Consider the following 24,740-nt stretch of genomic DNA (forward strand, 5'->3'; position numbering starts at 1 on the left):
TGATGTGCTTTAAGCATATTACATATTTTTTCCTCCCACGGATGGACGGCGCTTCAAAAAGCCTCGCAATGACTCGCAGTGCTGTTTTTGTCCTCGGTGCAACCATTTCTCATGAGGTTCCTCTCTCAAAAAAGGTTTCAAAACCTTAACACAGGCCAGCCGTATCCATCCCCTCGTGATGGAGCACGAAGTTACATGTGTTTCCCTCCACAGATGGACATCGTTTTAATGTTTTTGTCCTCGGCGTGACCATTTCTCATGAGGTTCCTGTGTCAAAAATGGTTTCAAAACCTTCACATAGGCCAGACGTATCCACCTTCTTGTGATGGAGCAAGAAGTTACACGTGTTTCCCTCCACAGATGGACGTTGTTTTAATGAGAAGACTCGGAGTGTGCCAGTTTTGTCCTCGGTGCGACCATTTCTCATGAGGTTCCTGTCTTAAAAAAGGTTTCAAAACCTTCGCGCAGGCCAGCCGTATCCATATTCCCGTGATGGAGCACCATGTTACATGTTTTTTCCCTCAACAGATGGATGTTGCTTTAATGAAAAGAGTGTGCCACTTTTGTCTTTGGCGTGACCATTTCTCAAAAACGGCTTCATGCAGGCCGATCAAATCCATCTTCTCACGATGGAGTCCTGCTGACCCTTCCTATGTTGTTCTTGATGGACAAGGCCCGCCAGCTCAAGACCTGAAGCAGTTGAAGCGGATGAGCTTGTGGAAGGCCTGCTTGAAGTCTTCGTTGGACATGGTGTAGATGATGGGGTTTATGAGCGAGTTCAGGTAGCCTAGCCAGGTGAAGACGTCGAAGAGCTCCGGGTAGAAAGTGCAGGTGGTACAGATGGGCACCAGCAGTGTGTAGATGAAGAAGGGCAGCCAGCACATGATGTAGGCACCCAGGATCACGCCCAGCGTCTTGGTGGCCTTCCTCTCACGGGCAGCGGAGATCCTCTTCTTCTCCAGGAGCGCGTCGGACACGGTCACCTTCACCTGGTTGTTGGCCACGGGCATGGTGTCGGACGAGGACGCCTCGTGTGTGCCGTAGTTGAGCGAGGTGGTGGAGGCCACCGATCCCGGAGAGCCGCTGATGAGGCGGGCTGACGTGAGCCTCTTGCCCACACGCTTGGGCGACTGCTTGAGGATCCTTTTGCGCGCCTCGGCGTAGATGCGCCCGTAGAGCGCGATGAGCAGCAGCGTGGGAATGTAGAAGGCGCCAAACGTGGAGTAGATGGTGTAGAACACGTGGTCCGTGTTGACGTTGCAGGTGGTCACCTCGTCCTCAGCGCGCACCTGCTGCCAGAAGAAGGGCGGCAGCGAGATGGACACGGCGATAACCCATGCGGCAGCGATCATTGCGGCGGCACGCGAAATGGTGCGCCGCTTGGAGTAGCCCACGGCGTCCGTGATGGCCCAGTAGCGGTCCAGCGCGATCACGCACAGGTGCAGGATGGACGCCGTGCAGCACGTGACGTCTGAGGAGAGCCACAGGTCGCAGAGCACGCGGCCGAGGGTCCACACGCGCCGCACCGTGTACACGATGCTCACGGGCATGACGAGCACGGACACCAGGAGGTCGGTGAAGGCTAGAGAGCCGATCAGCACGTTGGCCGGCGTGTGCAGCTTGCGCGAGCGCGCGATCGTCGCCACCACGAAGGCGTTGGAGAGCGCCGTGGCGCACGTGAGCAGCGAGAGCAGCGTGGCCACGAGCGCCTGCACGAGCGCCGGCGCGGCGCCGCTCGCGTCTCCGGGCGCGCGCGTGTGGTTGGAGACGGTGTGGTTGGACGAGATGTTCAGGGGCTCTCCGTACACCGCGGCGGTGGGTTTGAGCTCCATGGCGCGCGGCTCTCTACGCCTCTACGCGACGCGCGCGCGGACTTTTTTTTGCTTATCTTTTATCTTAAGAGCGCTCGCTCTGCCCTCGGCGCCTCTTTCGTGTCATCTTGTCCCCGCGGGCAACGAAACGTGGCCCGCGCTCTCGGCGCAACGCAGGAGCATCAACGAAAAGCCAGCAGAAGACGGAGTGTCAGCGTGGTTCCGAGCCGCGCGCCTCAACGCTCCCTCCGCATGTCACTGAGAACACTCCGAGGAGCTCGCGCCCCGACTGGAGACGCGGACCGAAGCGCATTTATATCCCATCATCGTCGCCTCTTTATCGCTCCGCCGTGCGTAAAAGAGCCATCGGGGCGCCTTGAAGCGAGCAGGTGTGGGGGAAACCCTGCGGAGCAGCGCGCGCTCTTCTCTCCCCGTCCGTCTTTAATCCCATCAGGTCTGGTAAAGGAGGCTGAGCGGCGTCACTGCCGCTCCCGCTGCTTCACAACCCGCTTCTGAACTTCATATGACGCTGCCGGAGCCTCGCGCTCGCCTTTATGCGCTCCGCGCGCTCGGGGAGACGCGCGCTGGGGGCGCTGTGGTCCCAGACTTCATCATCCACCGGGTCATAATGCCCTGGGGTTTGGTCAACAGGTTGGAAAAAATCAAAGCAAAACTGTCAGCAAAGTCGCCGGAAAACTCTTAAACACCACAGAACACTGACACAAATTAGAGCTCAGCGAAAACGCCGTCATTTAACGTCAACAGTGTACTCAACAGTCAGTTACACCAATGAGCCTGTGCTCACTGGTGGGTATAGGAGTCATATCTGAGTTTACTCTCATATGATCACACACACACACACACACACACACACACATATATATATATATATATATATATATATATATATGTTTCTGTTTCTGTTGATTTTGTAAGTGAAAGTATGTTAACACATCCTCTACAGTGAAAACACTTAAATATGGATTTTCTGCCAATTTTAGTGCACAATTTCTGTTTGTTTGCTGGATGTTAGTAATTGTGCATTAAAATGAGTGTTTTCTCTATAAAGGATGTGTTACTTATTTTCACTTAGAAAATTAACAAAACATGTCATTTGACCAGAAGTGCCCAAACTTTTCCATACAACTGTATACACATATATTTTGTATATTATATACTATATATAATTTGCTGTTAATGTACACTGTTAGAAATAAAGGTTCTGTGCACGTACATTTTTTGTTCATCAAGGTACAGGCAATGTAAATGTGCCCTAAAAGGTACAACAGTGGTTTTAAGGTCCAATGTTGTACTTTAAATACGTTTTTCCTGGTGAAAAGTACATATTTGTACCTTTTTATAACCACATGTTCTAAAACAGAACAATAAAATAAAAAGTCTGGAGATGAGACGGAGTGTGTGGAGTCAATACAACTTAGAAAATACAATTTCAGTTCAATTATGTTCCCTGACTAAAGGTACTTAGATGTACCCTTGAGGGCACCACCCCAGTGACAAGAGGGGAACTGCCCCAGTGACAGTTTAGTACCTTAGTATATTAAAACAACTAGAAAGCAGCACCATACTATACCACTGTTGATATTAACGTTACATTACAATTCAAGTTGTTTTTATCTCTAATCTTTAGGCCGTTTGATGAGGTCGCAAGAAAAAAGTAACAAACTATTTATGAATTAAAATGGTTTTTGATTGCATTGTCTTTTTGAAAAGATTTAACTTTTATGTGACATTAACTTATATTAATATGTTATATTAAGACAACACTTCACTAATTAGAGGAAAACCATTGTTTATAGGGAATTGTGATGTTTTAATGCAAGCTAAAAATGAAAAATAAATGGTTATAGTGACTTGGGTTTATTTGTCTTATTATTGTTCTTCAATAAAAGGCAACAGTTAAATAAATGAAAGATCCCTTAATTTTAAGAACTGAATTGATTCAAAAATCTGGTTCAGTCTATTTTCTTTACTGTATTCACTGAACTTACAGCCTCACAACATTGTGCCAACCAACTCCAAGCTGGACAAGTGCACAAATATTGTCTGACACTGAAAGAGTGTATTTGTAGCTGAGATGTCCAGCTTTCATTTGCTGCTGCTTGGGTTGTCCTAATGTACAGTATGGCTGGGATATAAGAGGCTGAAAACTCATCCACTTAATCAGCTCCATTTACCATATAGGTGCACTTTGTGGTTCTACAATTAGTCCATCTGTTTCTCTGCATACTTTGTTAGCCCCCTTTTACCCTGTTCTTCAGTTGTCAGAACACTGTGTCCATTCACTGTCCACTCTATTAGACACCTTTGTTGGTCCACCTTGTCAGAGACAGTAGCTCATCTGTTGCCTCACAGTTTGTGTTGGTCATCCTCTAGTCCTTCATCAGTGGTCACATGACGCTGTTGGCTGGATATTTTTTGGTTGGTGGACTATTCTCAGTCCAGCAGTGACACTGAGGTGTTTAAACTCCAGCAGCACTGCTGTGTCTGATCCATTCACGCCAGCACAACACACACTAACACACTAACATACAGTCAGTATCACTGTAGTGCTGAGAATAATCCACCACCCAGATAATACCTGCTCTGTGGTGGTCCTGTAAATGGGTCAGTAATTGTACCTACAGAGTGGGGTGGTTTTAATGTTATTGCTGATTGATTTATCTCTTGTGAAAGCCTTCAACTAGAGCGAGCCATTAGTTCAGATATTGATTTCATATTCAGTCAACTAATGATTTACAAGGCAGTATTTATGGATCATTGTAAAAGACACTTCCTTCACCTGATTTGTAAGAAAGACCTTTCGTGGCAGAAGCTGTTGCAGTACAGTGTGTGGTCAATGGTGCGTTTTTATGCACTGTATTTCTTCAGCACCCTGGACAGTTCCTGCCCTGCAGTCCACTTCAGCAGTCTTTTCCAGTGCAGGCATCAGGGCCCTCATCCACTCCAACACTTCAGCAGTGTTCCAGCTCCTAACACACCTGATCCAGGTAATCAGCACTCTACAGCCCTTAATTACTAATCTCTAGTGTGCTCGGCTGGACCACTGTGAGTGATAACGTGCAACGGAATCGCTGTCCAAACACGCCAGCAGCTTTAAAGGAGCATCTGCTTCTCACGATAAGAGCAAAAGACGACGCTCAAAAGTTTGGAGTAGTTTGTCTCTAAATCATCGCCTCTCTTTGGAGCCCAGCTTAACTTTAACTTTCTTTTCTGGTCCTAAATGTTATTATTGTGAACTGTGGTGAGGTAAATTAGGCAAATGTGCACATGAAGTTTACATCATTATGCAGAGAGAAGTATTTACATTTCTCAGTGACAAAATTACACTGCTCTTGAAGTGGAATTCCACCAATTTTTCAAATTTTCTGACTAATTCAGTCTGTGAGATAGTGACAGAGTCACTCAGAGCGATTTGATGTGAAGTGGCACATTGTAGAACTTACAGACTGTGATTTCTTTACAGTGGTGGTGATAGGAACCAGGGGTTGCCATGTCTACAACACAGATATATCCATTTTATTTACTATCCAAAACCACCAGTGAACCTGCACGTGTCTTCTGAATCTTTATATGTAATGTTAATAATGGTGAAATAGTGATGAATCTGAACAATACGTTTTTTGGGGACTATTTTGCCTCACAGCTTGTACCTCTCTGCAATGAATGGATAAAAAAATGGATTAATATACATTTTAGACAAAAGTTCTAGTCACAAAACAATGAGTCAGACATCAGGCAGCGCATATCTAACCACTTCATGTAATACCTTTCTCTGAGAAAGCTTTAAGAGGCATCAAACTTAACAGACGTCTGGTTCCTACCACGTTTCAAGTGTCTCTAGAACAGAGCACTTCACACCAAAACCACGGGATGACTTACATCTTAACCATTTAATTAAGTCGAATTTTTTGAAAAATCGGTGGAGTTCCCCTTTAACCCATTGTTATCTTTCAGCATCTTTATTTAGTGTGATGAAAAATGCAGCAGAACGTGTTTTGATTGGACAAAGTTGAACTTTCAACAGGATCTTTCGAAATGTATTTACACCGTTTTCTTACTTTTTATTCAGAATTTGGATCTTCTGTTTGTTTGTGAATAAAGACTAGATTTAATACGACACATTAAGCCATAAAAGCTCACTCTTTAGCCAAACAGCTTGACTGATTTGAAAATCTCCCTCAGATTTGTGCTCAGCCAGGCTCAGAGAACAAACAGACCAACTGAAATGGCTGAATCTCAAATCGCTCCCTACGCCCTACGTAGTGCACTACGTAGGTTTTAAAATAACGGCTCGTTCACCCAAACAGTACATAATACGTCTGGCAAAGACACAAGTGCACTACATAGGTAGTTGAAGTCATTTGAGACTCAGCCAATTAAAACAAACGTTAACGAGTTAAACGGGAAACACGGGGTGATGTGCCGAGAAAATCATCAACGCTACTGCAGTCATAATTCTATGTAAATCAACCATTATAAGCCAGTTAACCACATTTAAAGTTATTATTCCAGAGCAGCTGAATGTTATCTTGTTCCTCTTTCTACGAGGCTGAATTATTCGCCCATTTCTTTTTCGAATTTTCCGTTCCACCTTAAATGATAAAGCAGTGACCTAAGCGGTGCACAGGCACAAGAATGCAACTGCAGCACTTTTTAAGGTGGAACGGAAAATGTAAATAAGAAGCACGCAAAAAAATGCCAACTTCAGCTACGTTATTTTCCACAGCTTTCTGTGAAAAATTTTGTTTACTATTTTGTTTTCGTTCTTTGTACATTTCTAAATCCTTTTGTAGCAGCTCTAGAAAAGGAAATGAAGGTTTTGATTGTCTTAAAGCTGGTAAACAAACTCGCCATACTCAAACTCAACTAAAGTGAAGAGTCGACTCCAACTATTTCGACTCTTGTCCGGAGTCACTGGCCAAGAGTGAGGCCTGACTACTAGACCTGCTGGAATCGAAGAATCGACTCTTTTGGAATCGACTCCACATCACTAAGCCCGCGCGTTGTGCGCGTGCCCGCACTCGATAGCGGCGCTGTTTGCTGTTTGAGATCCATGAACTCGTTCAGTGCGGTTTTAATCCGTCTGTAAAAGTCATGAGTTGTAGCGTCTCTTTTGATGTGACCTAATTAATGCGTCTGCGACTGACCAGAATGGAAGACAACATAGACGGGGCTGATCGGAAAATGTCAAGCTGTGGAAATGAAGGTAGTTAGGTTAGCTAACGTGCTAACTTTCGCGCTCTAACTCAGGTTAATGTTCGCTCGGTAGCTGCTAATAGAGTTAAGTAGGCTAGTTAAGCTAATAGACAAACGTTTGGTCATCGCAGCGCTAAAATGTCGGCCGCTTCAGTTTAATTTAAATACTGTTATTGATGTACACTTCACTTTGGCATGCAAGCTTGCTAACTTAACCATTTTAGTTAACTTAGTCATAAAGCAGTAAGAGGGTTTTCCCCTAAACCAAATGTGAGCAATAAACTAGCTGAATAAGACTTAACGTTAAAGGGGAGCTACACCAGTTTTTCAAAATTTCTGCATAATTGCACCAAAAAAGCTGTAAAGAAAGTCATTCAAAGCGGTTTCATGTGAAATGCTCCGTTCTAGAGAACAAGACGTTTGAAGAGTTTATTGCCTCTAAAATCTCTCTCACAGGAAATTTTTACAGAATGGATTATGAATACCTTGCATGTTGCCAAAGACGTTGTTTTACGGTAGTTTTGTGATAAGGTTTTGGCCTAAAGCGTCTTGTTAATCCGTTCATTTTAATCCATTCATGGCGGAGGGGTACATGCAGAGAATTATAAGGCACAATAGTCCCCAAAGAGCACTTATCATTTTCAGATCATCATCAACATTACACATAAAACTCAGAGGACACGTGTAGGTTCACGGGTGGTTTTGGATAGTAAATAAAATGGCTGTATTTGTGTTGTTGACACTGTGACCTCTGGTTCCTGTCACCACCACTGGGAATCTGAGTCTATAATTTTCTCTACAACATAATTTTACATCAGACCACTCTGAATGACACTACAATGGTGGAGTTCTGCCAAAAATTTGAAAATTGATGGAATTCCCCTTTATCAGACCGATATCATGAAAAAACTGAATTTCCTTCCCTTTTTTGAAATGAGAACTTGATGTAAAATGTTAACATTGTTAAAGTTTCAAAAACGTACCGTTCGTTCCCCAGTCCATACCGTAGATATGTGGAAACTAAGCTGCACAAACAGCTTGCTTTGAAAACGTTTTTTGTTATGTGATGAAAATCAACATGTATATAAATATATATCCACCAATCAGCCTACAGCAGTTTAGCTCCGCCCACTCACATTGAAGTTATAAGGGGTCCTGCAGGCTGGACTGCTTTTTAAATGAGGCACATTACAGTACAGCCACTCAGAACAGAGGTCATTTATATACATGTCTCTTAAAGGTACAGTAACCTAAAAGGCCTGTTTAATTCTAATGGACAGAGAGAAAATGGAAATATGTATTTTTGCATCTGATAAGTGGGAATAGATGAAGTAGAGCCACATTTAAAAATACAATAAAAACTATTATTTTAGTTATTTATAATTAACATTTCACACACTGCCCTGCTTTAAATTCAATTAAACAGGGCTAATTAAGCAATTAAGCTGTCTTTTTAATCAAACAAGCAGCTGGAAAGTGTCTTTAAGTACTGATGATATCCACAATATGCCTAGACAAGCATATCGTGACATATTTTGGTGTAATTTAATCAACATATTGATAAATATTGTCATATTGCTCAGCTGTAGCCAAAAAGTGTTGACTGACCACAAATCCTCATACTCCTCATAGAGGCATTTATAAAACAGTAAAATATCTGTATTTTAGCATTAATACTTTAGCACAGAAATACTTCTGGGAATGTCTAAATGGCTTTTGTCGTGTAACAGAAACCTAAATTTGTACTTTATAACAACCAACCTCTCAGTAATCTGAGGGATAGGATATAGCTAGGGCCGCTAACCATCATGAGTTCCAATATGCTAGCTAAAGCTAAGTTTTAATCAAATAATATGATTTTTTTGCTTCCATTGGTACATAATGACTAGTGTAAACTCAATTAAAATCAAACTTCCATTTGTAGATTATATATAAAGTTTATAACAACCAAACTCTCAGTAACGAAACAGGGGAAGCTGACTAGCACTGCTAACCAGTCCATCGTGAGTTCCAATATGCTAGCTAAAGCTTAGTTTTAGCCAAATAATATGATTCTTTTGCTTCCATTGGTACATAATGACTAGTAGGGGTGCAGGAAAAAATCGATTCTTAGATGCATCGCGATGCGGATGTGAACGATTCTGAATCGATTCATAAATGTCAAAAATCGATTTTCTAAATATTTAATTTATACCGTAACGTTGACGGAACCTAAAAAGCGGAACTTGGACGTGGGAAAGTGCAGCGCCCGGACGCTCTTCCCGGGGGGCACATAACAAAAACACACATGGATGAGTGGGAAATCCGACCGGCTGCATTAAAAGCCAGGTTCAGTCAGGAGTCACAACTCAAATGATAAGAAGAGCCATTTTGTCCTTTCAACAAAAATCAAACCACCTTGGGAGCCACAACATTTAATGTCCAGTGTGTCTCAGTATGTGATAATGTCCTAGCATAGACTAAACAATATAAACGAAAACACAGATTTACTTCGCTTTGCTTTAAGCTTTAGCTTAGCTATAGCCACTTTCCTCCCATCTCCGCCAGAAAACTTTCCTCAAACGTAGATCAGCTTATTGTAAATGTCTCTCAGCCTTCGGCTGTTTTACGAGGCTGAAGTTGCTTCTCATTTTCCAGCTTCTTGTTCTAATTTTCCTGTTCCACCTTAAATTCTGCCTGAGGCGCCAAATGTAGGTGCTGCACCGCAAGAGAAGCGACTTCATCTTCACAACTTTTTAGTGTTTGACAGTCTCTCATTGCAGATTTAACGCTCTAGGAAACTGCGCCGCTTATAAATTGGAATATGTTCATTCATCTCCAAATGTTCGTCTTAGCTAAATCTCTCTTTGGCTTTTCGTAGCTACTAGCGAGGCGAGACTTCGCTGCTAAGTGACCTGCAGTCTGCACGTCATTTAGAACCAGGGTTTTAGCGCTATGTTGCACACTTTGGAGCCGAGATTCAGAGTCCAGTCTCGAAGAAATTTTACTGACACAGTGACCCCCCCTCGCATTGCTGATGATACGCTATCTAAAGCTAACATATAGCCAAATAATGTGATTCATTTTCCCCTGTAATACATAACTGCTCTTTGAAACTCGTTAAATAATCAGACATCTATAGGAATAAGATAGGTACAGACTCCCTGTGTGTTTTTCTGCACATTTTTACCTCAGGAAAGGCAGTGTGGTATATCAGGACTGCTAAGCTTGCTGTGGCAGTCGCCATAATTAAAAGCAAGCCTGCTGGCAGGAGTGGAAGACAGCATGCAGAAAGTCTGGCCGCCAAACTCAAGCAGCAAGACGAAGCTTGGAAAGCCAGAGCTCAAGACCTCAAGGAAGAAGTGTTAAGACTTAGACAAGAACTTTTGCTCACGAAGTTGCTGTCAAACCCAAGAAATGCTGCTGAGGATGGACGCGGTGAGTGATTCTTAGCTTTATTTGATGTGGGTAGTGTCTTAATTACATTGACTCAGGTACGTTGTAGGTGTGCTTTTCTGAGTATTTTCAAATGGTACTTCTACGCAGGTACTTTTTAGTCCCTGATTACTTTTTTTTGGTTATTTGATTCTGTATTTTTGGTTCTGCACCTGGACTGCTTTGCTGTTGCTTATGTCTCTTACTTTGGAGCTTTAGCGTTATATTTTAGACCTTAAGGATTCCAAAAAAGAGATGAACACCACTTAAAAGCATCTAATTGTATTTCTTATGCTGACTATTAAACGTCAGTGGCTGTGCATTTTGTATTTCCAGTAACACATTTTATTGACAAATGGAGTGACCGCTTCTGGTAATCTAACAATATTTTCTCTTGGAACTGTTTCTGATGTTCTTGGTATATTTTTCAGTGAATGAAAGTAAGTAAATGTGAGTAATTCAGAAGGAGAAAGTATGGATTGATTTTTTTTATTCTAGTGGTTTAAAATGATTCCCTTTTCCACAAAGCTACCTGGCACAAAACACTTCTAATCCAAAATCGAACATTTTAGAGAGCATCTCACTGGATGGGCCCCAGCACATAAACAGGCCTTCAATTCGCAAAAAGACAATGTAATCCACATTTTACCTCCTTTTACTGTCAGTCGCCAATCGCCTGATCGCGACCACAGTTATTTTCCCACAGTTGTTAGCTTTCACAATCATATGTGTACGTTGCTATAAAATAGAACATTAATTGGGTCTTTTTTGGGTTGAAGCAAACCCCCAACCCCAACAAATGATGATAAAACACATGCAGTCCGATTTTACTGGTCAAAGTAAGTCACGTGTCCAGTAATCTGATTTAAATCACATCCGAAACTACATACAGTTGTGGCATTATTCTGATTTTTTGCCATTCAAACTACAGAAAATCCTTTCTGCTTAAATCAGATATGCAGAAAACTTGTGTTAGAGCTGCCGGTCTGAACAAAGCCAAGTTATCAGGGGGAAAGAACCAAGATATCTAATCAGCTAATTTGGCCACTTGAGGCTTGCACTTTAATAGTTGCATGCAATGAAAACCAAAACAATTATATTGTTAATCGTTTTTAATATGGCAGTTAACTGTCAGCTAAATTTCATGATCATGACAGGCCTAGTTTGATGTTTATTATTATGTTATCATAGCTACCCATGAGTCTTGGGTATAAAATTGCACCATTAGGGACATAAGGGGTCCAATAATGACGTTGGGGTCCAGTCGACAATACTGTTTGTTATGCCAGTGAGCTTTAGGATAAGATCTTGAAGAGTTTATTTCTTTTTTCATTTATGCATGTATGACTACAGTTTTAAGGGCACGTCTTGAGGTCGACCCCTCCTGACATGCTCATATAAATGAACAGAAAAGTGAATGATCACCTGTTTTTCATACAGGTGATGACGTGACAAGGCTTCTGTCCCAGGACCTCACAGACCCACAGTTCTCTGAGAGCGACTCTGGCTGCGAGACTAGCAACAACACACAGACTCTGCTTCAAACGCCTGACCTTGTGGACACACAGGACCCGTGCCACTCATCCACCATCCTTACATCCTCTGCTCATCCCAGTCGTGTCACTTTCCCTCACCAGAGAGCATCCCTGGAGCATGCCCTATCCAAGCGCACACAGTTCCTGCAGCACCTGTGTGGGCTGCGCAGATTGGCAGGCCCTGCTCTGGCAGAGGAGGGAGATTTGGTGTGGGACTCGGTACTCCATCTGCTCAGCTCTGTAATTGAGGCCTACAAAGAGGCCAGCGGGGGCAGAGTCACCCCACAGCCGGCTTTACTCTTGCAGGCTTCCCAGGTGGCCGCACAGGCTGTGGAGCAAGGAGATGTCCACTGGAGACCTTCTGCGCTGTGCTTGGGACAAGTGGAGGACTCGTTGAAGGAGATGCTTGACCTGCTGCTCAGCAACAGTCAGCTCAATAAGGTAAGAGAAGCTCAGAGAAAAACATTTCGTTTAATGAAGTCCATTAATCTGCTACACTAAATCACTGCCTGGCTCTGTTGCTTTTGAAGTGCAGCCAACTAGTTTAGTCCTTAAGATTCCTCAGTGTCTCGCACTCACTGCTTTCTAGGAAACGAAGTGGGTTTTGTTTTGATGACCGTTGTATCTCATACAGCTCAGGGGTCGACATTGCCTATTGCCTGGTACAACTCTGGCTGAGTGGCCACTTTTTTTTTGCTTTTTAATTTTTTTTTCTTTTCTTTTTTCCCATTTGACAAACCACCAAAACACTCGAATTTTCACGTGTTCACAAATACAAATACACACGTGTTCACAAATACACAAATAAATCTACAACAAAACAACTACTTTTCACTTGGCCTGAGTGATATACTATAATAATTAGACCAATATTTTCTTGTTAAAAGCACGTGGTCCACAGCACTTATTACAGGGTTTGACATTTAGGTTTTTCTCTCATCCGATGGACAAGTAAATACACATTTAATTAGCTCAAAGGCCGTAATCTCTTGTCCACAGATGAAAGATCAAAAACAGCATTTGCAAATAACCACTGTGTTACATAAGTTTGTTACATTTTTTACAATTAGGACTGAACATTTTTTTTGGATGAGAAAAGAGAGGGAGAGAAAATAGTTCAGGCCACCATTTCTTTTGGCTCTTCTAATTGATGAGAGAGAGCCTCAGTCAGTGTTATTCTCTGTCTCTCCCCCCTTTCTCACTCTCTCTCTCTGTGTGTCTCTCTCTCTCTCTCTCTCTCTCTTTCTCCCTTTCTCCCTTTCTCCCCTTTCTCTCTCTCTCACACTCACAAACACAAGAAAACATTTCCTCTCTTTCTCCTTTCACTCGTTTACAAGTTAACACGATTTTCTAAGTTAAATCAGCTAGCGCTATGTGATCAGCTGGAGTGCTAAGTGGAATACAACTCATTCAATTAAAGACACTTAAAGGGAAACTCCATTGATTTTTCAAAAATTTTATGTAATTAAATGGTTGAGATGTAATCAAAGTAATTCAGAGTGGGTTGTTCTGAAATGCTCCGTTCTAGAGGAACAGCGAGTCTGAATTGATCACAGTGGTTATAGGAACCAGATGTCCACCTCTAAAAGCTCCCTCACAGAAAGCTATTACAGGAAATGTTTAGATATATGCTATCTGATGTCAGACACGTTGTTTTATGACAGTTTTTTAAAAGAAGTTTTGGCTTAAAATGTGTTTGAATACATTTTTTAATCCATTCATGGTGGAGAGGGCATTTTTTCAGATTTATGCCTTTTTTTTTACATTTATCAACATATAAAACCCAGAGGACATGTAAATTCACTGGTGGTTTTGGATAGTAAATAAAATGGCTATATTCATGTGACAACAAGATGGGTTGTTTTGGTGGCCTGAGAGGCCAGTTCAAATGTTTATGTCGGTCTATCATTGACCCGGGGACCTGTCTCTTTAAGTTTAGCATGCTTTGCTTATCTCTGACACTTTGAAATTGTCCATCGTCATCTCCATTTTCACACATTCTCATTCCCTGTCAGTGCCGATGACCATAATGATTTCACTGACCTGAGAGCTAGATGACCTTCACCATATTATATCACAGTAAATCACTTTGCTGGCACATTCAGTCGTGCTCCAAGGGCCGGACTACGTGAATGGACCTGTGTAAAATTAAAGAAAACGCACGCTACTGTGTCCAGCTCTGAAAACATGAGCTACTGGGTCCAGTGGTGCAAGATGATTTTCTAGCTCGGTAGCTCTTTCTACCGTTCCATACATGCGACTTTGAATTGAACTGACAGTCACTATGACAAGAAACATGGACAGTAATCTATATTCCTTTCATTCCTGGCACTTGTTTTGCACAAGCTTGACTGCTGCGCATTGCAACTGTAGTTACATAGAAGTTTTCAGTGTGCACCTTATTGAAGTCTGTGTAACCGTTAATCTTTATTCACATTTCACAGTCTGGGGACTGACTATAAAAGCCCTCAGCAAAGTGAGTATCCCATATAGCCATGTCTCTCGCTTTGCAAGGTTGAAGTTTGTTTCTTTTCATACTTTGTGTCTACTCATACTTTATTTGCTTCGTTTTATGGCATGTGGCAATCTGTAACACGGTATACATATATACACCAAAACATTAAAACCACCCCTACTTGTATCTACATTCATTGTCCATTTTATTGGCTCTACTTACCATATAGATGCATTTTAGTTTTACAATTACAGACTGTAGTTCACCTGTTTCTTTGCATACTTTGTTTGCCCCCTTTCATCCTGCTCTTCAATGGTCAGGACCCCTACAGAGCAAGTATTATTTGGGTGGTGGATCATTCTCAACTGACGTGGTGGTGGTGTGTGAGTGTGTGTTGTGCTGGTACGAGGGGAATCGACACAGCAGTGCTGCTGGACTTTTTTAAACACCGCAGTGTCACTGCTGGACTGAGAGTCGTCCACCAGTCAAAAACATCCAGCCAGCAGCGTCGTGTGACCGCTTATGAAGGACTAGAGGATGATCGACACAAACTGTGCAGCAACTATTGTCTCTGGCTTTACATCTACAAGTTGGACTAATAAGGTAGGAGTGTCTGATAGTGTGCACAGTGAGTGGACACAGTGTTTGAAAACTCCAGCAGCACTGCTGTGTCTGATCCACCCAGACCAGCGCTACACACACTAACACACCACCTCCATGTCAGTGTCACTGCAGTGCTGAGAATGATCCACCACCCAAATAACACCTGTTTGTTCCCTGTTTGTTTCCTTCACTCAGCCGCTGATAAACAGTGAAACATGACACAGTCCTCTGCAGCTGCACTGTAGGTGGTTTTTAGCTTATATGCTTTTTAACATTATTTGATTTATTGGAAATCACAAATAATACTGAGTCAATATCTTTTGGTAATAAGCTTTTTTACCTTGTCTTTTGAAAGTTGTTAAAGCTCTGGAATTCAGCTTTAGATGCCTTTAGCCAACCATGAAAAGTATCATAATTTTATAACTTAACAACCATTAATATGTAGTATTATTGATCAAGGCGCTCAAAAGCATATAAAACAAATTATAAACAAAAGAACGTTTTATTTCAGTTTTTTTATTTCAGTTTTGGGCTAAGTGCGTCCTGAATTTCAGTTTCGGTCCAAAATCTTTGTTTTGGTGCCAATCAGAATGATTTTCCTAAAGTCCAGACTGCTGATTGGCTGTCTAAATTCCATTCTGTATGCATATTATTAATGTCAGCACTTCTTGATTAGCAGCTCCTACTCATTTATGGTTTAAGCCAATCCCACTCTGAATTTGTAATATAAAGAAGGTATCAGAAAAAAGTGTCCTCCAGGAATCTATATTCAAGTAAAAGTAACGGTATTCATATCGATATCAGGAATTTTTTAGAGATACCCCAGCACTAGTTCTAAGGTGGCAAGCTAATTACATCTTAAACCCATGATAATGAGTTTCTGTGATAAAAGAAATACGATATAATGTGCAGGTCTAACAGAAACCCCACGCTTTTGTTAACTCATGGCCAGCGCAAAGAAAAGCAGAAAGCATATCACACTGCAGGAAAAACTCTGTGTAGTTACTTTGTAGATTTCTTTATTCATTGCTGTTTAATACCATGCTCTAGGCCACTGAAACTTGCCATTTTGAAACACATCTGTAAGGCTGACTGCTTTTACCAAACCAGCAGGTAATAGAATATCACTCAATGAGAAGTGTATCGTCTGTTGATAAAGGATTGTAGAGGGTCAATATGATTGTAGAGGGTCATGATTCTCTCTTTTATTGGATTGCCCCGTTTTAATTGAATTCAGTGGAGCCTTATCGCTGTCCGATTCGGATTCTGCTGAAGACCCGTTACCTGAGTTAGGAGATTTATATTTTATTCTTTCATATACCCTGTTATTCTCAAAGCTCTGTACATCTCTGCTTTACATTTGAATCGTGGACGATAACTACATGTTTCCACTTTTTAAGAACGCAGTCATCTTGCTTTCAGAAGTTTCAATAGAAAACTGTCATCGTTTCCCAACGGAGGACAAGTCGTCTCTTTCTTTGAGAGGATTAATAGAAAGATTTGCAATGCATTGTCATTTACCATTTAGGCTACATTAGGAGGCAGATTGTATTTGCAAATCTACGGAGGATAGTGGCAACGCTTTGTGCTGATAGATTGAGATTGGGTTGTGTGCCTTTGGTGTCGATCCTGATTTAGCGTTTAATGGCTGTGCAGTATGAATGGACGAGTGAATGGCTATTTTGAATGATGGATAATAAAAGTAATAAGCTCTCTGTAATTGCAGTTTTCTCTGAGGCAGTTTGGCGTATTCTTTGTTGAGTTTCGCTGGTCTAATGACCTTGATTGTTGATTGCCATCTGCAGCAGTCGTGGCTGGATTTGATAGTAATTGAAAAGTGACTTTCTTTTTTTATTAAAAGTGCCTTATTGTGATTCTTGAAATGTCTCACCCATATCAGTCAAGCTTAGCATTGTCAGTCTCTACATATCTGTGTGGATGACTCTGATGCTGAGGGGGCGTCCAAATCAGGTCATGATGGACCACAGCTCTGCAATCAAACACACCTGCTTCAACTCATCAGCTAATTATCGCGCCGTTTGTGAGTGGCATTAAGCACATTAGTGCAGGAAAAACACTAAAGCTGAAGTGTTGTGGTGCTCCAGGTAGGTATTTCCTAAAGTAAGGTTTTTCAGTCAGACCAGGGGTCGGCAGCATGCGGCTCGGGAGCCCTTTTACTGGCCTGTTGTGGCTCCAAAGCTGCATTAGATTTTTGGTAAAAATAAAATAATCCTCTGCAGTAAAATAAAGCTCTGCTGATTGTTCTAACACAGTTTTAACAATAAATGGTCTTAAACACTGGAGTTAATGTAGCCTATATCTGCTAATATACCAACCTTTAACCCTGAAGATCGGTGCACAGACTGCTGGTCACCATAGCAACACAAACAAGTCTCACCTAGCTAGCAGCTAACGAAAAGGCGAATAGACTTATGCTACAAGAAACTGTCAAACTCGAAAAAGTCACGAGACTAAAGTCAGCTTCTCATTCACCAGCTTCTTGTTCGAATTTTCCCGTTCCACCTTAAATGGTGCTGCAGTTACATTCTGGTGCCTCAGGCACTATTTAAGGTGGAATGAGAATTTGAACAAGAAGCTGACGAACGAGAAGCGACTTCAGCTTTGTAAAAAGTCGACCGCTGAGAAACATTTTAAAAGAAACTGTTCTACTTTTGCTGTAAAGTTTCCTGCCGGAGATGCGAGAAAAGCAGCTATAGCTGAGCTAAAGCTTAAAGCAGAGCAAAGTAAGTCTGCGTTTCATTTAAATTGTATTTTTAGCCTGTAGTAGTACATCAGCACATACTGAGACATATTTACAGCCAAGATGGTAAAATGGACGTGAAATGGACATAAAACGCTGTGGCTCCGAAGGTGGTTTTATTTTTGTTGAAAGAACAAAATGTTTTTTCTTTACATTTGGGTTGCGACCCCTGAGTTAGACAGATAAAAAAGCCACTAGCACTCCTATTGGACAGTCCTCCAAAATCTGCATATGACAAGGTTGGCAGAGTCCACCAGATTTAATTATTGCTAAGCAGCCCCTGTAAACATTAGCAAAGTTAGCAAGTGTTTTAAACACTGCAACATCATGTTTTTACATTAAAGTAAACTACTCACCAAGCTACAGTGGTTAGGAGCACTCATGCTCTATTTCTCAAGTTTTTTAGCAAACGTTGATGATAGTATACAGGTTGGTTCGTATGCCAGTAAATTAATATTTATCTTTAAGCTAAATATTTTTAAAATCACAAATGCGAGAAAACCTGTTTTACTGTACAGTCCCGTGTTCCCTCTCTCTGGTTCAATTTTATTCGCCCTCTTTTTTGATTGCTTACCTGGTGAAAAGTGATACATGACAAGCAGAGCTTTTCTTCTGAAGCTGACTATTTTTTAACTTGATCCAAAGTGGACAAATGCCCAATCCATGGCAGAATGAAGGAAGCCTGCAAAATCTGCATCATGCCTCAGTATATAATGTAGTTTTGGGCGGAATCTCAGCTTAACTCAGGAAAAGCTTTTTATTAAGCTGATAAGTTCAATCAGATGTGCTAGAGTAGGGAAAACACCTGAATGTGCAAGGCAGGAGAAGGATTAGGAACTACTGACCTAACGTTTTCATCCTGAATGTCTCACCAGCAGTGTGTTTGGAGACATTGGCTTTGTCCATTGTAGGTGAAAGAGTGTTTGCAGTGCATGCATGTCCAAGTGGGACATAGTAAAAGGTATCAGCATGTTGATTTGGGGCTTTTTTGTTTGCTTCCATAATTGTTTTTCAATTATTTGTTTCGTTTTTTGTGAAATCTCCAACTAATCTACCAAAATCGGTAAAGATGCTTTTAGATTCACTGCTATTTTAAATCAACATGATTGGTCAATTACTGCATTTCCTGCATTGAAAATGTTTTTATGTTAAAGTTGATGTCGATCTGTTAAAACACTTCATCATGAGAGGCTTCTAACGGTAGTTGTTGGTTTTCATTGATTTAGACCTTATTTTTACTGTGATAAAAGTCTAACAGTTCTCACTGTTTTTATAGACATTTCTCATTTCTGACTTTAATATGCTTCTAAAAGATTTTTGTTACTGGTTATCGTGGGTTAATCTAAACACTTCTGTCAAATGACAGGCTGCTTTCATTTCTTTATTCTGTATTACCTAATATATATTCATTGTCAATTCTTTATTCTTTATTTAAATTGCTCTTATTGTGTTATTGTTTTGCTGTCTGGTGTCGACCAGAAGAGAGGATAGGTTCCACTTCTGAGTCTTGGTTCCTCTCAAAGTTAGTTCCTCTTGCTGTTAGGGAATTTTCTCTTGCCTCTGTCGCAGTTTGCCTGTTTATTTGAGGCTCGGACCCAGATTTTCCTTAAAGCTGCTTTGTGACGATGCCGTAAAAAGCGCTAGAGGAATACATTTTGAATTGAATTGTGCAAGCTTGACTTTACCTCCCTTCCGAGTGTCATTGACATGCATTCAATGGATCAATGATGTACAAAATGAATGGTGAATGACATACATTTTTTTGTGTCCATAATTTCCTATAAAATAATAAAATAAATACATGATAATCTTCTACAGTATCTCCTTTATGCAAATACATTTTCAGTGCATGAAAGGAAATTTCATTTTAGGTATTATGCCTCCCAAAAGCCGAGCAGTTATCCAGCTTACTAAGAAATCCTGCTTTGTAAACCGTCTCTTCTGACTGCATTCGTAATCAAATCCTCCAGGGCCTTAATGTTAACCTTAAAGAACCCTTGGACCGCAGTAAAACTTGGCCTCTTACATCTACCATCACCCATGCATCTTGAAACCGAGAGGGCGTCAGAATCTCAATCAAAGACAAGACAGGTGTGCCTCAGTGCTTCTGAATGGCGCTGGAGGTGTAATATGGGCTCCAGATTTATGTTGGTTTACGGCGCGCACTGGAGCGGTTAGATAATGATTACATCTCATGGATTTATTCAGGTGTGACATATTACACCGAGTAGACGGAGTTTCCACCGAAAAACTAATCTCGCAAAAATATTCCCAAACTCCTGCTGCCGCGTGCCGAGGGGGCGCAGGTGTGCTTTCGATGCCCGCGAGGCGGCGGATGTAGCAGCACATAATGCGCCTCGTAAAATACGGTCCCTTGTCAGCGAGGGAGCCAGTTGATTGGATGGGTGCACGCATACAAAAACACTGTAACTCTTTTTAACACGACGTGCCACTTCCAGAGCAGTGAGCGACTGCGAGAGCGGTGTCCTCTAGGACCACATGCATTTATCAACGGCTTTGAGATTAGCTCGCCGCCTCCGGTCATGAGGCCGAGCGCCAGGACGTTTACAACACGTAATATCTACAAACTCGTGCGTATATCACAGCTCTGTTAGGAGGAAGGCTGTCAATATGATAAACTCTTAGAGCTTAAATGTGTTCGTTTGGTAATTATTGAACAGTTCTCTCTCTTTTTAGCCTGTCCAGCCTTTTGACCGCCTGCTGGCTGGGTCCGAGCCGCTAACGAGCTGAGATTCAATTGTCCTTTTTGGTTCATTAGCATTAGCATGCCGATGACCCAGCGCCAGCCTGCAGGCTGCTGCTGGCGCTCTGGACCGGGTCCTGCGATACTGGCCGGTTAATGATTACAGCGTCTTCGCTGACCCCGGTGTCGCAGATGGCTGAGGCTCTATGGACTGGCGATGTTTGTTTCGGGGGCTGCTTGGATGGTCTGGATGTGTTTGTGTGCATGTGCGTGGGCGTAATGTTCCTCTCATCCGCGGTTAAACTGCCAGTGTTGAGCGCTTTATTCCTCTGATGAGGAACAGAGGATTGGAAATGAATAAATCGGCATATTTAACGCGTCTTGTTTTGGCTCCTCGTAAGCAACGAGACGACTCTCAGCTCCTGTTTCACCCATTAGTGCCACGGCTGGCTGGCTGACTTCTTTGCTCATAGTTTAATTAAAGTTTTATTATTTTCAATTATCCTAAGTTTTGGAAATGATTTCTCCTGCGTGCCTGGCTAATTCGTGCATCGGAGCTTAGATAGAGCTAATCTTCTGCTCAGCCCTGCTCCTGCCGGCTGTGCCAAGTGCGTAGGCCGACGTAGGAACGGAAAGGTAACGTCTTCCTCGTTTTACCACAGCTGTATGGCAGGATGCTCAGGTTTCTGAGTTAAAAGGTTTTACTGTTCATGCTCATCTCGAGCCCCTCAATTTCAGACATTAGATGTTACAGTGTGATTTTAGGCACCGTGAGGAAGGACTAAATTGAGTAGGATGGAGGCGAAAATGGGGAAAGGAAGGTTATTTGAGGTGTCTTTTTCATCTGTCTGTAATGAAAGGAAATGCTCAAGGATTTGTCTGCTCTCTTTCATTTGGAAGCATGATAAAGGGTCTAATTTCATTAAATATATTTCAGACGTTTTTTATTTTTTTAATTTAATTAATTTTTGGTAGAGCTAGCTTGCATGATTTCATTTTCGTTTGACATCAAAACCCAGATTTTTTATATCTTTTTTTAATTTAATTTTCAAGTAATCCTGTCATTAAAAAGTTCTGCCGGTTTTCCACACATCACGCAATCCCTGAAAAACCTGGAAATTTATAGGCTCATTTTCCAGCGACACTCCTTATAACTTCAGCATTAATGGGCATGGCTACACTGCTGTAGGCTGAATATGCAAATATATGTAAATGTGTTGCTTTTCGTGGTTTAAAACTAATTAAAATGAATTTAAAAAGCCTCTTTTTGCACATTAGTTTCATTTGGACTATATGGAGTGGGGAGTGAACGATACCAGTTCATACCAGTAATACCAGTTGTTCAGTTATTGAACACAAATATTAAATGCTTTCAGATGAAAGTGAATGTAAATGCAAAAATAAAAGACCAGAAATAATTTTTGTTCACAATTTTACTGATAGAAGTTACAAGAAAATACAGAATGAAAAAGTTTGATTGAATAAATTAAATAATTGAATAATGTGAATCACTAAAACACTTTACAGACCTATAAAGGTCACTTCCTGTGTGTATGTTGTCAGCTCTTACTGTTGCTGTGCATGTAAAGAGCCATATCACACTAGTGACTAGGGCTGCAACGAGCGACTAATTTGATAGTCGAGTAATCGATCGATTACTGAAACGAATAATCGATTATTCGGATTATGAATCACTACATTACCAAATAACTTTTATGTAGCTATTAGCTTTTAAATTTAGCTTGAGGTTGTTTTATGCATTTACTAACTAACAATGAAGACAATAAAGATGAATAACATTCAAGAATTCGCTGTTTTAATTAACTTTCCTTCTAAAACAAAAGATAAAAAAATAAAACTCCAATGTATTTTTCCTGTCACAATTTATAACCAAGGATGTGCAAAGTAGCAGCAATAAAATATAACAAAAGTAAGTCAGTTTTTCTTTAATCAAATAAATAAATAAAAAAAATCTAAAATTAAATGTTAAAAATAAACAGTGCAGTCTGTGCTCTCTGCTTTCTGCTGTCTGTCTACACTGCAACTAAATTCTACCATCACAGGTCTTTATTGAAACGGAGGAAAGTCGGCGTCTCTCCTGTTCTCTATGAACAGTTAAATGAACGATTTTGTGTAAACGCTTCATTTCCACAGTAACCCTTCATCCAGCTACCTGAACTGTTAGCGAGTGGTGCCAAGCGTTCGCGGACACCTGTTTGTAAACGCTCTCCTGTGTTTGCCGAATCTGAACTCACCGGCGGCCGCGGCGTTAAGACGACGATGCAGTGTTTAAAAGTGTAAACGTTATGTGGAAAGTGAACAGAGTCGCTGTGAATAACAGTTGCTTCTCTGTTCCAACTCCATTAATGATTCCAGAGAGCAGCATTTCGGATTGGAAGATGTTACAGCTCAGCTCAGAACATGAAGTAGGACGGAATTTAACATTAACATTAGCTAACTGGCTCGCTAGCGCAGCTAGTGCCGCATCCCAAATCACACAATTCTGTACTTCACACACTACACTAATGAGTGCACTTCTAATGGTATATGTGCTATTTTTACACACTATTTAGTGTGCGATTTGGGACGGGGCATATCTTACCGAGATGAATCATCTTCACCCACTCTTCAGACGCTCCATCATGGAGGATGTGCTCCCGTGCCAGCTAAGCTCGGCTTTACAAACAGCAACCTGACAACCTTTTTTCTGAGTTTAGCTCCACACTTTATTCTTGAGGATTTTATTATAAGATTTTATTCTTGAGGCAGCCATCGCGCTGTTGTTAACTCTCCTTTGAGCAGTAATGTCAAAACGTTTCTAGTGAGTGTGTGAAAGACGCGTAATGACGTCACCAACTAATCGACTACTAAATCAGTTGCCAACTAATTTGGTCGTCGATTATAGTTGACTAAGTCGAATAGTCATCGCACCCCTACTAGTGACATTTCTCAGGAGTCTTCAGTCTCCACTTTGCTGCCTTCAAAATACATTTGTAGCTTCTCAGTACCCATCTTGAAGAATTTTTTTTTTTTTAGTCTGAATTCAAATGTTTTCAGGAGTTTCAGAAGTTGCTGGACTCAACCCGCTAGCTCTGTGTTAGCAGTCATGATTTTGAGACATGGTGACGGTCTCTAATGCTAAATCACTACATTGACTGGATCTGCTGGCTGGTGTATTTATCCAATTGGCTACCAAGTGATGACAAAAGGAAAAAAAAAATAAAGTAAAAAAAGGTGATCGATGAACTTCGATTTGTATCTAGTCTTATTCAAAGGTTTGTGCAGTCCTAGTCAAATTACTTATTTTTATATTCGATTTTTTACCAGTATGTTAAACTCAACAAATGAATAAATATTTAAATAAATAAATACTGGATGTTATGTTTAAGGCAGTTCTTTGCAGAAGATGTGTTACTATATTTTCTCTTCAAACAAAACTTATAATTGACCAGGGGTAATCATGACCATGGATGAATTTCACTGGAACGTGCAACATACGTACATGTATATTGTTGGAAAGCTCAGCTTCTGCAGTTTAAGGTGGAATTTGAAGTTTGTCGATATCTCAAATGGCTGGAAAGTTAAAATTAAATAGAACGTGTCCTGAAAGTCTTGATGGCGTGACGTTCGTTCTTAAAGGGTTTAGCTGACAGCAGCTGTCGTATGTATAAGTCATGTAAATTGTCCTAAGAAAATAGTGGGACCCCTGGTTTTCCTCTTTGTGCTACTTTGAGGAATGTGGCCTTGAAAGGGTCATTGAAAAACACATTTTTGAATTGTATACGTAAACATTGTTAGTTTCGAAACATACCGTTCAGTCCATATATGGAAAAATTAAGCTGCAAAAACAGGCTGTTTTGAAGTAATTGTTTTTATGATGTCACAAAAACTCATTTACATATGTCTGCCGATTTACTTTACATCTGTTCAGTCCTGCCAGTTCATATAAATAAAGAAGGGTCAGAAAATAATCACAAAAAATGAATTATGACTGTTTGTGTAACAAAAGCAAATATTATAAGAGGATCTCAGGGAATAAAACAAAATACAAGAAAAATGCAGGATGTGAGCCCTTTAAAAGTCCTATAACATCACACATTCCATCCCTCAAAACTCCTGTACCGCTGTACATTTGATTGAGAGGCTCGTGTTATGTAAAAAAACGGGGGGACCAGCAAAGCGTGATGTTTTGCGAGACTGATGCACATTTACACAAAACCCCTTTTCATCATCGCTGACC

The 24,740-nt window shown here is 41.2% G+C and overlaps 2 protein-coding genes across 2 annotated transcripts in view; one reads left to right on the plus strand and one right to left on the minus strand.

Annotated features, from left to right (window-relative positions):
• Window positions 1-544: 544 nt before the first annotated feature.
• Window positions 545-1,832, minus strand: LOC118815932 (5-hydroxytryptamine receptor 1B-like). Its single transcript, XM_036582365.1, has one exon. The coding sequence runs from the start codon at window positions 1,830-1,832 to the stop codon at window positions 684-686; it is 1,149 nt and encodes a 382-aa protein (XP_036438258.1). The 3' UTR covers window positions 545-683.
• A 5,086-nt stretch (window positions 1,833-6,918) lies between these two features.
• The window catches only part of mei4 (meiosis-specific, MEI4 homolog (S. cerevisiae)), a 70,519-nt gene continuing 52,697 nt past the window's right edge, over window positions 6,919-24,740 (plus strand). The window contains 3 exon segments of the mRNA XM_036582812.1: window positions 6,919-7,038; window positions 10,203-10,445; window positions 11,883-12,418. Of these exon segments, the coding sequence (XP_036438705.1) occupies window positions 6,963-7,038; window positions 10,203-10,445; window positions 11,883-12,418 (855 nt within the window). The 5' untranslated portion in view covers window positions 6,919-6,962.

The sequence above is a fragment of the Colossoma macropomum genome, unplaced genomic scaffold (assembly GCF_904425465.1).
Source record: "Colossoma macropomum unplaced genomic scaffold, Colossoma_macropomum, whole genome shotgun sequence".
Taxonomy (NCBI): Eukaryota; Metazoa; Chordata; class Actinopteri; order Characiformes; family Serrasalmidae; genus Colossoma; species Colossoma macropomum.

Coding starts and splice junctions, on each gene's coding strand:
- LOC118815932 (XM_036582365.1), bottom strand. CDS start 1,832: ATGGAGCTCAAACCCACCGCCGCGGTGTACGGAGAGCCCCTGAACATC.